Raw genomic sequence first — 14,526 nt, 5'->3', positions numbered from 1 at the left:
CCTCATCTCCCCCCACACCAGGGTAGCAATCCTTTATACGCTTGCAAAACAACAAGTCCCCAAAGAGTCAGAATGCCAGGAAAATGTGCCCCCACAGGATGGGAACCTACAGTGATCTGTGTGGCCTCAACTGCGAACCACTCAACAGAGCAATGCCTGTTCATCTGGACACATTTCCGAATCCGGGTTTACTTTTGGGGTCTGACACAGTCGGATGTCTCTTCTATGAAAACCCCAGGGACTTGGGGAAATTCCCTTCCCAGCCACCCACCTCCATGACCCCCGGGGGCAATGGGATCCAGGGGGGCTGTGCTTATTCTGTAGGGATCTGGGGAGGACACACGGGGGTGGGGGGTGGGGGGCATCAACCCCGCCAAACCTCACGCAGCCTATGAAAGCTGGCTCTGGTTTTGCCCTTACTTGCAACTCATTCATCTCTTCCTGGGCCAGGCACCACTCTGAGGAGTTAAAGGTCCAGCTTGAAAGAGAATACCCAGGAGGAAATATGGCCGGGCAGGTAGGGGCTCCCTCCAAGCCTGCTCCCCCTGGTCCCCAAACTGCCAGCCCCCGCTGGGAGACGGAGCCTGTAGCGGGCGGGCTGAGCCGTTTCTGGGACCAACGGAGGCTTTGAGGGCTCTCTTCCTGCATCCCTGCCTCCCGCGGGCTGGGCTGGGCTGGGCTGGGGGCTGGCCCCCTCTCCCCTCGCCTTCTGCTCTTCCCAATTAAGATCCTCCCTGTCCCTCAGGCCACTCCTCCCCCCCATCAACACAAAAACCCTAGAGTGCGAGGCCGGCAGCAGCCCAGAAGCTGGGGCACATTCCCAGAGTTCCGATCCGATCCCCGAGATGTTTACTCTCCGGGCGGAGGGTGAGAAAGGAAAGCGAGATGTTGCAATCCACTCCCTCCACGTCAGCCAGCGGTGTCAGCTGAGCGATTAGCTGGCGGACACGGGTGGGGCAGAGGCCGGGCAGCGGGACATGGAGCCGGCCCGCTCTGCCAGCCCTGACTCAGGCACCGGCGAGCTGCCTCTCCCGGCAGGAGATGGAGCAACCTGGCCACGTGCTTCTCTCGAAAACGAACCTGAAACCGAAGCTGCGCCAGGCCAGCGGGGTCAGGATTCCCCGCTTGAAGTCACAGAGGTGAGTCACCGCTGAGAGCGACCGACCTCGGCAGCTGACAAGTGGCCACAGAGAGGCAGAGGCGCGAGACGAGAGCGCAGGAAGCAGGCAGGTGAGGGTGGGCGCCGGAATGGCGGGGGGGTCAGGGTCTGTCTCGGGGGCAGCAGGTCAGGGGAGGTGGCCTCCTGGTCCTGTGTCCGTCAAGCAGGACCGCAAGCCCTGGCACTGCCAGGCCAGGCTGCCGGCAGGGTGGAAAGAGGCCAACTTCCCTTTGCCAGGTGGCGTTCGTGATAAGGGCAGGGCACAGAGCGCAGGCTGGCTGGGCGGTGGCCGGGGACGCCTGGGTCCCTGCTTGGCCCCCGGGTGATGATGCCCTTGCTGCCTCCTGTTCTCCAGCACAGCTGAGCGCCTGGGGCAAGCATGGCGAACAGCATGGAGGTGGTGGCCATGGACTGTGAGATGGTGGGGCTGGGGCCCAACAACGAGAGCGGCTTGGCCCGGTGCAGCCTCGTGGACATCAAGGGCGCCGTGGTCTACGACAAGTTCATCCGGCCGGAGGGGGAGATCACCAATTACAGAACCGCGGTCAGCGGGGTCACGGCCCGGCACATGGAGAAGGCCACACCCTTCGCCGTGGCCAGGCTGGAGGTGAGTGAGGGGCCGTGTGCTAGCCGGGCCAAGGGGGGGGTGGGGGGCTGCAGACACCATCGCCCCAACACAGACACACTTCCCTGGCGCCTTCCCCAAGTGGGGGATCCCCGACCTGTGCCACGCATCCCTGTCCGTGTCCCCATGCTGACTGCCACCTGTGCCTCTGGCCCTCCTGCTGGTCTGTGATGATGATGAACTACGGTCCCACCTAATGTTCCTCACACTGATGGGGGGTCTGAATTCCCCATTCTTTCCTCTATACCCGGCCGGCCCCCACCGGTGAGCCCTGTGTGGAGATATGGGCGGGTCCGGGGCGGAGGCCTTCACTGGCCGGGCCCTGGCAGGGTGCCCTCCGGGTCCTTAAACACTGGCCCGAAGGGAGGGCTTGCGGCGGCAGGCAGGCTGGGCCGGCTGTCAGTCTGTCAGTCTGTGGTCCCGCAATCCACCCACTCCTTCAGCTGCTCCAGGTTTAACTTTCTGTTTCTCAGAATCAGCAAACAGAAAACCAACTCAAGCACTTACTTCACAGGGGGCCCCAGGTTAGTCACTTCGGGGAAGGTGACGAAGGGCAAACAAACGCACGCACTGGTTTCTGGGCCGCTGGGGCTTGGGGATGTCCAAGTCGATCAGAGAGAAGTGAGGTTTGTCTCAACAACTTCCCACACGCTCTCAACCTCCCACACCTCCCATGCCGGCCGCAGGTGCTAGAGATAAAACCACAGTAGCTCCTGTGTTTGGGGTTACTGTTTGTTTTTTAATCCTCACCCAAAGGACATGTTTTCATTGGGGAGAGAGAGAGAGAGAGAGAGAGAGAGAGAGAGGGAGAGAGAGAGAGAATTTTTTTTTAATGTTTCCATCTTTACTCTGTTAACGTAAAGAAACCATTGAAACCTGTCAAGAATTTTTGCGAGTTTCTTTGGCCCAAACTGTCGACAAATGCTGGGAAGCTGAACCTCAATGGATTGAGATAGTGCTCCGGAGAATGGCGGGCGACATCTGTATTTATACATGGCAATCAAAGGTTATATGAAATTGATCGGGGGTAGATTAAGGAGGTGGGATAAAGCAAAGGGGGGCAAGGGGGAGGGGAGACACCCCTGGGATTGGATAAAAAGTAAAATGATGGACACATACTTAGGTGGGTGCAGGATCCATTAACATGATAATGAAGGCATCTGTGGTCTCTGTCCTGGCGCCCAGGCACATTTGGTCGTGTCCCAGGGACTCCAGAAAAAAGGAAGTTACAAGTTACCCCGACACTTCAAGGGTGTGTTATCATAGATGTAAAAAGACAGATAGGCTCGGTTAAGGGCAAGGTTGACCTTGTCAGTGAAGATACTGGCCTAGGACGTAACTGCCCACCTTCCCTGCTTTTAGTTCAAGTGTAATTTCAGACCATCCTTTGTGGTGACTTTAGGTCTCTGAGTTTGCAAGACCGCCAGGCAGGCCTCCCCTGAGCTGGTGAGGTCAGGATGTGGCCCCTTTCGTCCACGAGAGAGAGAATTTGGTGAGAGAGAAACATCAATCAGCTGCCTCCTGCATGCTCCCTGACCAGGGATCGCACCTGTAACGAGCCAGCAACCCAACCAAGGTATGTGCCCTTGACTGAAATCGAACACGGAGCACTTCAGTCCACAGGCCGACGCTCTATCCACTGAGCCAAACTGACTAGAACTCTAATTCCTTTTAGAGGTCAACCGCTCTCACAACCAGACTCTTTCAAAGGCTACGGATAACTCACCCTTAGGAAGTTAACTTGATTAGCTCTGTCTGTGTTTGAGGAAAGGGAGGTGTAGAGAATATAGATGCCATTCAATATCTCTTTCTTTGGAAAAAAAGTCTTGTTAACAAAAAGAAAAATTGAGCTTTTGAACCTAGTGCCTCTAGGGCAGGGATGGTGAACCTTTTGAGCTCGGCGTGTCAGCATTTTGAAAAACCCTAACTTGACTCTGGTGCCGTGTCACACATAGAAATGTTTTGGATATTTGCAGCCATAGTAAAACAAAGACTCATATTTTTGATATTTATTTTATATAGTTAAGTGCCATTTAACAAAGAAAAATCAACCAAAAAAATGAGTTTGCGTGTCACCTCTGACACGCATGTCATAGGTTCGCCATCACTGCTCTAGGGACTCACTCTAGCTACCGTGATTGTCCGCCCTGTAACCCCATGTTACAGATAAGGAAACTGAGCTCACCTAGACCAATGGATGTATTGCCTGGCTAGGGCCACTGTAACGAAGGACCGAAACTGGGGGGCTTAAGCAGCGGAAGTGTGTGTCTCTCAGTTCTGGTGGCTAGAAGTCCAAGATCAAAAGGGGTGAGCCAGCCCTAGTTGGTCTGGCTCAGTGGCTAGCGTCAGCCCCTGTGGACTGAAAGGTCCCGGGGTCGATTCCGGTCAAGGGAATATGCCTGGGTTGCGGGCTCGATCCCCAGTAGGGGATGTGCAATCAATGATTCTCTCTCATCATTGGTGTTTCTATGTCTCTCCCTCTCCCTTCCTCTCTGAAATCGATAAAAATACATTCTTTCCCTCTCCCTTCCTCTCTGATTTTTTTTTTAAAAAGGTGTGAACCAGTGGAGTTTTGCTCCTTCTTCTTTTAAATTTATTTATTTGAGAGAGAGGTTGGAAGGAAAATAGAGGGAGGAAGGGGAGAGAGAGAAAGAGGGAGAGAGATGGATTTGTTGGTCTACTTATTGACGCACTCATTGGTTAATTCTTTTTTTTATAAATATATTTTATTGATTTTTTACAGAGAGGTAGAGAGTTAGAAACATCGATGAGAGAGAAACATTGATCAGCTGCCTCCTGCACACCCCCTACTGGGGATGTGCCCGCAACCAAGGTACATGCCCTTGACCAGAATCGAACCTGGGACCCTTGAGTCCGCAAGCCGACGCTCTATCCACCGAGTCAAACCGGTTAGGGCTCACTGGTTGATTCTTGTATGTGACTGGGAATCGAACCCACAACCTTGGTGTATTGGGATGGACACTCTGACCAACTGAGCGGCCTGGCCAGCGCCCGGGGTTGGTTCTCTCTTGAGGGCTGAGGGGGCGAATGTTTCTTGGTCTCTCCCAGCTCCCAGGCGTGGGCTGGCCATCTTTGGTGTCCGTCGGCTTGTAGACATGTCACCTCAACCTCTGCCTTCGCGTTCACGCGGCGTTCTCCCTGCGTGCGTCTCTGTGCCCAGATTCCCCCTTTTTATCAAAGCTCCCGTTATTTGGACTCGGGGCTTCCCCTAACTCCGTCTGCACAGATCCTACTTCCACATAAACCATGTTTTGAGGAACTAGGGATTTCAACAAGTGAATCTGGCCGGCCTGGGGTGGACAGAGTTTGCACAATTCAGCCCAAAACACTAAATAACGGGCCCAAATTCAGAAAACAGAATGGGGAGGGCTGGTCAGGATTCGAACTCGGGCTCGAAACCTCTAGGGCTGTGTGTCCCATAGGGTGGGGTGCCCCAGCTGGCCGGTGAGCCCTGGAAAGCAGCTGGTCTGAACTGCCAAGTGCTGTGAGTGTACCCGGCATTTCAAAGACTTGTTTGTTTAAAAAAAAAATCATAAAATACCTCGGTAATTTTCTATAGCGATGACCTGTTGACATGGTAGTATTTTGGGTCTATTTGGTTAAATAAAACATATCAAAACTAACCTGACCTATTTCTTTTGAACCTTTTCCATTATGGCTACTAGATGATGTAAATGCCTTAATGTGGCTCCTGGTCTATTTCTCTTGGTCAGCACTGACCTAGGGGTGCTAAGAGGGTGCTGGGGAGCCCGGGGGTGGGGGGGGCACTATATATCCTGGTGGTTCTGGAGAGACTCCAGGAGGCTGGTGGCATGTGCAAGGGGTGGGAGGAGTTTGTGTATGCAACTGAGTGGGCCATAGGGAGCCACTGAAGGTTCTTGAGCAAGAGCATGGCAGGATCAGAGCCAGTTTCAGAAAAACTACAATGGGGTGGGGGAGGAATGCTGTGGCGGAGAGATGGGAGTGAGGGAGAGAGGACAATGGGGAGAGAGTCAGAGCCCTTAGGGAGCAGCTATGGGGGGGGGGCGAGGGGGGGGAAGCTGAGACATAAGTAGCAGAGGACTAGAAAGAAGGAAATGTTAGGACAGAGGAGACCAAAGGAGACTCACCAAGAGGGGGAGAGCAGCATAAAGAAGGGACAAGCCCTGGCTGGTGTTGTTCAGTGGATAGAGCGTCGGCCTGCGGACTGAAGGGTCCTGGGTTCGATTCCAGTCAAGAGCTGGAATTGAGTTGCGGGCTCAATCCCCAGCAGGGGGCGTGCAGGAGGCAGCCGATCCATGATTCCCTCTCATCATTGATGTTTCTCTCTGAAGTCAATAAAAATATATTTTAAAAAAACAAGAAGAAGAAGAAGAGGGTCAGTTCAGGTGCCAGCGAGAGGCCAAGGACAGTGAGAGGAGTGGGGATCCCACACTCAGATCCCCGCTGAGCAGTCAGGTGGACGGCGGGACCCCATGCTTCCTCCGCCTCCCCAGCCTCCCTCCCATCAGAGCGGCAGAAAGTGAAAGAGCCCGGAGCAGGGGGACACGAGGCAGCAAAGACACACTTGTGGCAGCTCTGGGGGTGGACGTTCGGGCCGTTCCCTGGACGCCCTTAGCGGCAGCCTGGGAGGCGGGACACCTTGGCCTCGTCCAGCCTGGGTGCAGAAATGCTTTGGTTCTCAGGTGGAGGTGAGGCCAGGCCCAGTGCTTCTCGCGAGTGGCACGAAGCCCTGCCCAGAGCAGGCACCAAGCCACTCCAGGAGCAAGGCGGGACTCTGAAATGGGTCTTTGGACCAACAGCTGGGGTTCCTGCTTCCTGCTCCATCACTGACTGGCCCGTATGACCTTCAGCAAGTGAGGGACCCTTTCTTTCTTATGTATATACTAGAGGCCCCGTGCATGAATTCATGCACCAGTGTGGCCCCTCAGCCTGGACTGCAGGATCAGGATGAAACCAGCTCTCCGATATCCCCTGAGGGGTCCTGGATTGTGAAAGGATGCAGGCCAGGGTGAGGGACCCCGCTGGTGCACAATAGGGGCTGGAGAGAGATGCGGGAAGTTGGCCAGCCGGGGAGGGACTGCGGGAGTGTTCCAGGGCACATCTGGCCCAACTTGCTCAGTCCCAATCAACCAGACCCCAGCAGCAAGCCAACCTACAGGTCAGAGCATCTGCCCCCCAGTGGTCAGTATACATCATAGCAACTGGTCAACCAGTCAACTGTCTGCCCCTGATGGTCAGTGCGAGCAGTTGAGCGGCCTTAGCATATCATTAGCATATTATTCTTTGATTGGTTGAACGGGCAATTGGACAACCAGACACTTAGTATGTTAGGTTTTTATTATATAGGACTAGAGGCCCGGTGCATGAAAATTCATGCACTCAGGGGGGGTGTTCCCCTCAGCCTGGCCTGTGTCCTCTCACAGTATGGGACCCTTCGAGAGATGTCCACCTGCTCCCCGGGGGATCAGGCCTATGGTGGCAGACAGACATCCCTCTGGCAGCCCAGGAGCCCTCAGGGGATGTCCGACTGATGGCTTAGGACCTCAGGGAGTGGGCCTAAGCCGTCAGTCAGACATCCTCAGTGCTGCCGAGGCTCCCACCACTGTCGCTGTTCTTGCAGCCAGTCAGCCCGGCTTGTGGCTGAGTGGAGCTCCCCCTGTGGGAGCGCACTGACCACCAGCGGGCAGCTCCTGCATTGAATGTCTGCCCCCTGGTGGTCAGTGTGCATCATAGCAACCCGTCACTCCTGGTCATTCCACCCTTAGGGTCAATTTTCATATTACCCTTACATATATATAGATAATGGACCTTTCTGAGCCTGTTTTCTCACCAGAGAAAGGGGAGTACTGGTGTTTCCTTCCGGCACAGGGGAGCATGGAAGCGGTGATGGCCTATAGCCTTAGCTCAGTGCCCAGTTCACGGCGCACAGCCACTAACATGCCAGTGGAGAAAAGACATAAATCTTGATTTTTCGTCTGAGTCGCCTCTCTGACTCCCCTAGAGAATGCAGCCTTAGACTCTGGCCCTCATTTTCTGCCTGCTTGCTGCCTACCCTGCTGCCCGAGAGGCTTCCCCAAACCTGGCTCAGATCACAGCCTCCCAGGGCCCCCCTGGCCTAAGTTCCTCTGAGCTTCAACCTGCCTTCCTTCTCTCACAGCTCAGCCACCACCGACCTGTGCTTCAGACAAACCTCTACTCGTCCCGCCTTCCTGCCCCTAGAAATCCTACCATCCTGGCAGGCCCAGGCCAGAGGAGTCCCCACAATTCAAACGGTCAGCACAAGAAGGAACTCATGAGGAGACTGCGGTTCAGAGAGGGGCAGTGACTTGCCTAAGGACACACAGCAACTTGGGATGCAACTTAGTGCACAGACTCAGGGCTCTCACCTGCAGATTAATTACCTTTTTCTTTTCTTTCTTTCTTTTTTAACTAACAGTACTTTTTAATAGCTTGTAACTCACTTCTGTAAGTTAATGCTCTTTTAATGTTAGCCCAGTATGGGGAGTCGCATCTACCCCATGATGGGGATTGGAGGGATAATTGCATTTTTACTTCGCAAACAAGGGAACCGAATACTGTGGAGTATCGTGGTTTAGGAGGGAGACACGGAGGACACGAGGGAAGCCACGGTAGCTTGTGGACCGGAAGCTATTTCATCTGGAGCCGGCCCAGCAGTCCTCGCCTCAGTGGCGTGCCTTGTTGGGGGGGCCACCGTTGGGCAGGTGCCTATGGGCTCAGCTGGATGGAGGACGAATTCAATATCCAGGTTCCCCCAGGGTCAGCTGCCTCGTGGGGAGAAGACACAAGCAGGGGACAGAAAAGAGGAGGGCCGGGCCCCTCCTGAAGATGAGAATAAAGGGCCTGGGCCTCCACAAGGACAACATTCTTACAAGCCCTGACAGCCACCTGTCCTGGCAGCCGGGAATGGTGAATGGATACAAGAATCAATGGAGAGGAAAAATGGTCACATATGTAATACCCTTTGTAATAAAAAATAAAATTAAAAAAAAAAAGAATCAATGGAGAGATGGGAGAATGGATACAGGTATTAATGAAGGAATGAAGGAATGGGTACAGGAACTAATGAAGGGATGGATGAATGGACACAGGAACCAATGAAGAATTGGAGGAATGGATACAGGAACTAATGAAGGAATGGATGGATGGATACAGGAACCAATGAAGGGATGGAGGAATGGACATAGGAACTAATAAAGTAATAGGTGAATGGATACAGGAACCAATGAAGGAATGGAAGAATGGATATAGGAACTAATGAAGGAATGGATGAGTGGATACAGGAACTAATGAAGGAATGGAGTAGATACAGGAATCAATGAAGAAATGAATACAGGCATTAGTGAAGGAATCATGAATGGATACAGGAACTAATGAAGGAATGGAGGAATGGATACAGGAACCAATGAAGGAATGGATACAGGAATTAGTGAAGGAATCAATGAATGGATACAGGAACTAATGAAGGAATGAATGGATGGATACAGGAACCAATGAAGGAATGGAGGAATGGATATAGGAACTAATGAAGGAATGGGTGAATGGATACAGGAACCAATAAAGGAATGGAAGAGTGGATACAGGAACTAATGAAGGAATGGAGGAGTGGGTACAGGAACTAATGAAGGAATGGATGAATGGATACAAGAACTAATGAAGGAATGGAGGAGTGGGTACAGAAACTAATTAAGGAGTGGAAGAGTGGGTACAGGAACTAATGAAGGAATGGAGGAGTGGATACAGGAACAAATGAAGGAGTGGATACAGGAACAAATGAAGGAATAGGTGAATGGATGATGGAAGCAGCAGCTCTGAGCTGCTGCACAGTCTTCAGTGCAGAGACGTCCACACTCATGCAAGGCAGACCACGCCCTGAACCCTGGCAAGGGCCCCTCCCCCGCTGTGTGAGTCAGTGGATTCTGGGGTAGAGACCGCCCTCTGGATGTTCAACAAGGGCCCAGGTGACTTTTGACCTGGGAAATACTTGGAACGAGAGTGAAACTCAGTGGAAGGAGAGTATAGGGGCAGACGCCTGGGCCAGCCCCTCCCTGGCTGTGCCACGTGGGTACACACGGCTCTGCAGCCCTGCTCTCTGTTGGTCACATGGTATGACGATCCCTGCCTTCCAGAAGCCGTCTTCCTGGTTCCAGAAACCTTCACGGAGTGCTCTCTGCTCTGAGACGAATGACATTAATACAGCCCCTGCATTCTTCGTGGTGGTGACCATCACAACCACAATCACAGTGACAGGCTCAGGTGCATCCCAGCCCTCAACTTGCCAGCTGTGTGACCTGAGCAAGCGTCTTAACCTCTCTGATCCCTGGGCCCCACCCTCGGTAAAATGGAACTAAAAATACTCTTGCTGAGAGGCCGCATGATGGGGTGAGGGAAGTACCTGGCCCGATGCCAGGATAACGAAGGCAGGCAGATCCATGTCCCTTCCCCCCACCCCTCTCCAGTTCTTTCCCGGAGTGTGAGCATCTCCACCTCCTGTGTGTGATACACCTGCCTCATTACACTGACTCAGGGCAGGTCCCACGGCTCTGAGGTCCCTCGGACTGGTACCTCCGCACCTGCCTGGGCTTCAGAAGGTCCCCCTTCCCCTCCCCAGCCCTGCCTCAGAAAGCCAGGGGAGCCCTGGCTGCCAGCTGGCCCCTGGAGGGTCACCTTACACATGGGGAACAGAAGCCCAGAGATGCTCTTTAAGCTCCCTGAGGCCACACAGCACGTCCCAGCCAGCTCTCCCTGCCCATGCTCAGCATTTCTGTCCGGAAGGGCTGTGGCTCTCCCCTTTGCCCTGCTTCCTTGCCCTTCCTCTGCGTGTCCACCCCCGCACCCCCTTACGCTACTTGTCTCACGATGAGTCCTGGGCCCCACCCCGCAGGGACCCTCAGGCTCGGGAAGTGATGAATTTCCCAGGAATGCACCCCACCATGACCTGGCCCTACAACATCTGGGACCCCCGTGGCTGCCGCTGGAATGGGAGCTAGCTCCCTCGGTGTGTGTGAGCTGTGTGTGAGCTGGGCCTGAGCCAGCCCCGAGCCGGGAAAACAGGCCACACTGTTTGCAAACACAGGATGTGAGCAAGGGAAGGGGTGTGACCCACAGCCACAGGCGCACTTCCCCACTCTCCCACGCCCCCGCCCCCATGCTTTCTCTATGCACTGGCCAGCGCCCTTTCTTCCAGCACAGGTCCTGGGCCCTCGCCTGCTAGAAATGCAGAATCCAGGTTCAGTGAGACGCCCCAAGGGCACCCTGGGCCCCAGGGTGAGAAGGCACTGGGCCCCACGCAGCGCGGAGGGCAGCATCTGGCAGGGGGCTCTCGGGCCTGCATTTCTGTCTCTGTGTGGTCTCCCCAGGCCTCAGGGGAGCTCAGGGACCCAGGGATACTGGCCCCACAGAGAAGTCAGAAGTCACGCAGGCTGTGGGAGGCGGTGGGGAGTCAGACCCCAGATGCTGCGAGAGGAGCATCATGAATTCTACAAACTCCTTTTGGAAATCATCAGAGCAACCTTGGGCAAATGGCTTCGCTTCTTGGTGCTCCCATTTTTTTTCCATTTGCAAGAGTTAGTGAGCTACAGCCCCTCCTGGTCGCGCTATACGTGCTGTAACGAAACCATAAACTTCTGGCTTAAAGCCACATTAACCGATCATTTACAGTCTTCGGTTCTGAAAAGGCCAAGCTTCTAATCACGGCTCGGTCTTTCTGGTGACCAGCCCCCATCCAGAGCTGCCTCCGTAGAACAAAAGACACACCTGTCGCCCAGGAAAGCCCAAGAATTTCAGGGGCTCTAGGTCAGGAACCGACAACAGAGACCGATAGATATTTTTCTATTAGTTCACGCATTGCTACTCCACACTGAAACCACTGAAGGCATTGTATGGGCCTTGAACACAGCCCTACACTGCTAAGCGTGACGAGGGGCGTGGTCCACACTCTTCTCATTTTGAACATATGTCTGAAGTTCAGAGAGGGACAGTGCTTTGCCCAAGGTCACAAAGCAGGTCAAGGAGGGGCTGCTCCCACCTTCCTTGCCAGCTCCGGTCGGCACCCATCCCGGAGGCCCTGGGTGATGCGTGTGGGGGGTGCGTGTCTTCCCGGCCAGATCCTGCAGCTCCTGAGAGGCAAGCTGGTGGTGGGTCACGACCTGAAGCACGACTTCGACGCCCTGAAAGAGGACATGAGCAACTACGCCATCTACGACACGGCCAGCGACAGGCTGCTGTGGCGCCAGGCCAACCTGCACCACTGCAAGCGTGTCTCCCTCCGCGTGCTCAGCGAGCGGCTCCTGGGGAAGCGCATCCAGGTGAGGCGCTCCCTCCCCTCCCAGGCTGGGGGCGGGAGAGCCGGCCTCGGGGCAGCCCTAACCACCCAGCCCTAACCAAGGCATCCCTGGGAGGGTCCGTTCTGGGAGGGCCCTGGCCCTTCCCTCCAAGACACTACACCCCATCAGGGGCAACAGAGCAAATAAAATGTGTCCCAAAATTCACGCAAGAAGTAATTTTGATAGAAAACACAGGTTTATAATTCAAAATTGTAAACTTTTTATTGATTCATAAAGTATACAGTATAGGGTTATGTATGGAAAGGCATATCGTGAGAATACGCTGTAGAGAGCTTCTAGAAATGTCCAACTCTTGACCACGGTGCCGAATTGACGTCCCTGGACTCTCCGCAACATTCTCACGAACTGCTTCGATGTTTTGTGTTGAATGACGTGTGGAAGGACGGCCAGGGTGTTTAAGATCACTAACTGATCCCGTCTCCCGAAATTTTTCAATTAATCTCTTCACAGTTGATGAAGTTAAATCACTATTCCGACCATATTTTGCACGAAAATTGTGAACTGTAGCTGCCAAACCTTCATTATTTTTAAAGTATTGCTCAACAACGAAAATGCGTTGTTCTTTCGTGGAGCGCTCCATTTTTAATAACCCTGAACTGTCGGCTGTCACACTATCTTTTTTATTCCATTGGCAACACTTTACGGCACAAATGGCGTAAAATTCAAACCTTGCGTGAATTTTGGGACACCCTTTAGTTGGCCCCGGAGACACTCTGAGTCCCCTCAGTCCTGAGGGGCTGGGCACCTTTGAGAGGGGCCGAGTCTCATTAGGGCTCCCGGGGCGACGGGTGTTGATCACGCACCTGCTGACCCAGAGGATGGGGACGCCAGGTGAGCGAGGCCGTGTCCTGGAGGAACTGTTGGTTCCGTAGAGGGCGGCCCCTACCTGGATCATCAGCACACACTGTGGGGAGTGTCCCGTGGAGGGCAGGGCAGGACAGGCGTCCCGGAGGCACGGGTGGCAGGTGGGTGGCAGGACAGGGGACCAGATCCAGATGGAGTCTGAAAGGCGGCTGTCAGTGGGGGCGGGCAGGAGACGGAGGACGGGAGGGGACCGCAGGAGCCCCAGCCTGCTTGGCTGGGGAGCAGGGATCATGCAGGGAGCAGGAGATGGGGCTGGGTTTGGGCTCCGCCGTCAGCCGTGAGGCGCACAGGGCCAAGGACAGAAGGTCAGAAGGGCAGGCACGGGGTTCTCTGAACAGCACCTTCTCAACCGGCCGAGCGAGGGACACTGTGGAATCTCTCGGTGACATATTCCCGGGTGCCCGGGAGGGCCCTGCAGAGCTGTGTCCTGTAGCAAGTCTGCAGTGCCATCTGTCACCGGGTGTGAGTGCCCTGAGGGCCACCGGCTGCCAGAATGCTGCTGAGGTGCCTGGCCATGGCCCGGTCCCAGGCCTTCGTGCCCCGGTCCCACGGCTAACGGGGGAAGCCAGGCCTGCTCCAGCCACCTGCAGAGTCCAGCGTGTCAGAGTCCTGGGGAGACCCCACCACCACCACAGACCCACCTCGGGGCCTGGAAGTTGGGGTGTGAGCAGGGAAGGGCGGGTCACACGAGGCCTGTGCCTGGGGCCCGTCCCCAAGTCCCCACTCTGTCCGTGTGTCTGCAGAACAGCCTGTCGGGCCACAGCTCGGTGGAAGACGCCAGGGCAACCATGGAGCTCTATCAGATCTCCCGGAGAATCCGCGCCCCCTGAGGGCCGCCTGCCCAGCGGTGCCCGCTGGACTCGGCCCCTCCCCCAGGGGCCACAGGCGCCTTCAGGACTGCGACTCCTTTGCTCTTGGAAAATGCATCTTTGGTAGTAAAACGGCTCTATATTTTCTCTATGCCACCCCCGGGCCTCTTCTTGTCTTTTCCCTTCTTCTCTCCGAGCCGGGGGACGGTGGGCGGGACCCGGTCTGTGTGATGCTGAGGGGGCCACGGAGACTTGAGCCGGGATGTCGGGGGGAGCAAGTGTCCATTTCCTTCATATCCTGAATCCTGGGGGTTGTGTGACTTAATTACCAACTCCTGCCACTGCCTCCCTTTTCCAGATGCTTCCACGCCCAGAGAGGTGGCATTATTTCCCGGGGGTGGCACCCGGCTCACAGATCCATCCATCCCATCCTGAAGTTGGTGTCACGGCCACGGTGAGGTCTGAAGCGAAGGCACAGGCCGTGTGACAGGTGTCAGCCCTGGCGACCTCCTCTTATCCGTGAAGTAGGGAGTAGAGCCAGGAGACGCTAGAGTCCCAGAAAACTAGGCTGGAGTCCTGGCTCTGCCACTGGGCAGCGGTGTGAGACAGGGCAAGTTACTGAACCTCCCGTGCCTCAGTTTCTCCATCTGTAAAATGGGGAACTCTTCACAATTCATAGGATTCTTGGGAGAGGCTGCCTAC

The 14,526-nt window shown here is 54.9% G+C and overlaps 1 protein-coding gene across 6 annotated transcripts; it reads left to right on the top strand.

The window, feature by feature from the left end:
* Positions 1-955: 955 nt before the first annotated feature.
* On the top strand, positions 956-13,980 carry ISG20 (interferon stimulated exonuclease gene 20kDa). 6 transcript variants are annotated; one of them, XM_015559175.1, is made up of 4 exons: positions 956-1,139; positions 1,520-1,766; positions 11,912-12,112; positions 13,759-13,980. In XM_015559175.1, the coding sequence occupies exons 2-4, from the start codon at positions 1,539-1,541 to the stop codon at positions 13,843-13,845; spliced, it is 516 nt and encodes a 171-aa protein (XP_015414661.1). In that variant the 5' UTR covers positions 956-1,139; positions 1,520-1,538; the 3' UTR covers positions 13,846-13,980. The 6 variants fall into 6 exon arrangements, with proteins under 6 accessions (XP_015414661.1, XP_015414660.1, XP_006756344.1 ...); XM_015559174.1 differs by having other exon boundaries at positions 1,515-1,766; XM_006756281.2 differs by having other exon boundaries at positions 956-1,226.
* Positions 13,981-14,526: the final 546 nt, after the last annotated feature.

The sequence above is a fragment of the Myotis davidii genome, unplaced genomic scaffold, assembly GCF_000327345.1.
Source record: "Myotis davidii unplaced genomic scaffold, ASM32734v1 scaffold954, whole genome shotgun sequence".
Taxonomy (NCBI): domain Eukaryota; kingdom Metazoa; phylum Chordata; class Mammalia; order Chiroptera; family Vespertilionidae; genus Myotis; species Myotis davidii.
This window is presented reverse-complemented; position numbering and strand designations above follow the sequence as displayed.

Excerpts from the sequence above, each read along its gene's own strand:
- ISG20 (XM_015559175.1), top strand. The coding sequence starts at position 1,539 with ATGGCGAACAGCATGGAGGTGGTGGCCATGGACTGTGAGATGGTGGGG. Across the intron at positions 1,767-11,911 it reads TCGCCGTGGCCAGGCTGGAG|ATCCTGCAGCTCCTGAGAGG; the intron begins GTGAGTGAGGGG and ends CTTCCCGGCCAG. Across the intron at positions 12,113-13,758 it reads TCCTGGGGAAGCGCATCCAG|AACAGCCTGTCGGGCCACAG; the intron begins GTGAGGCGCTCC and ends GTGTGTCTGCAG.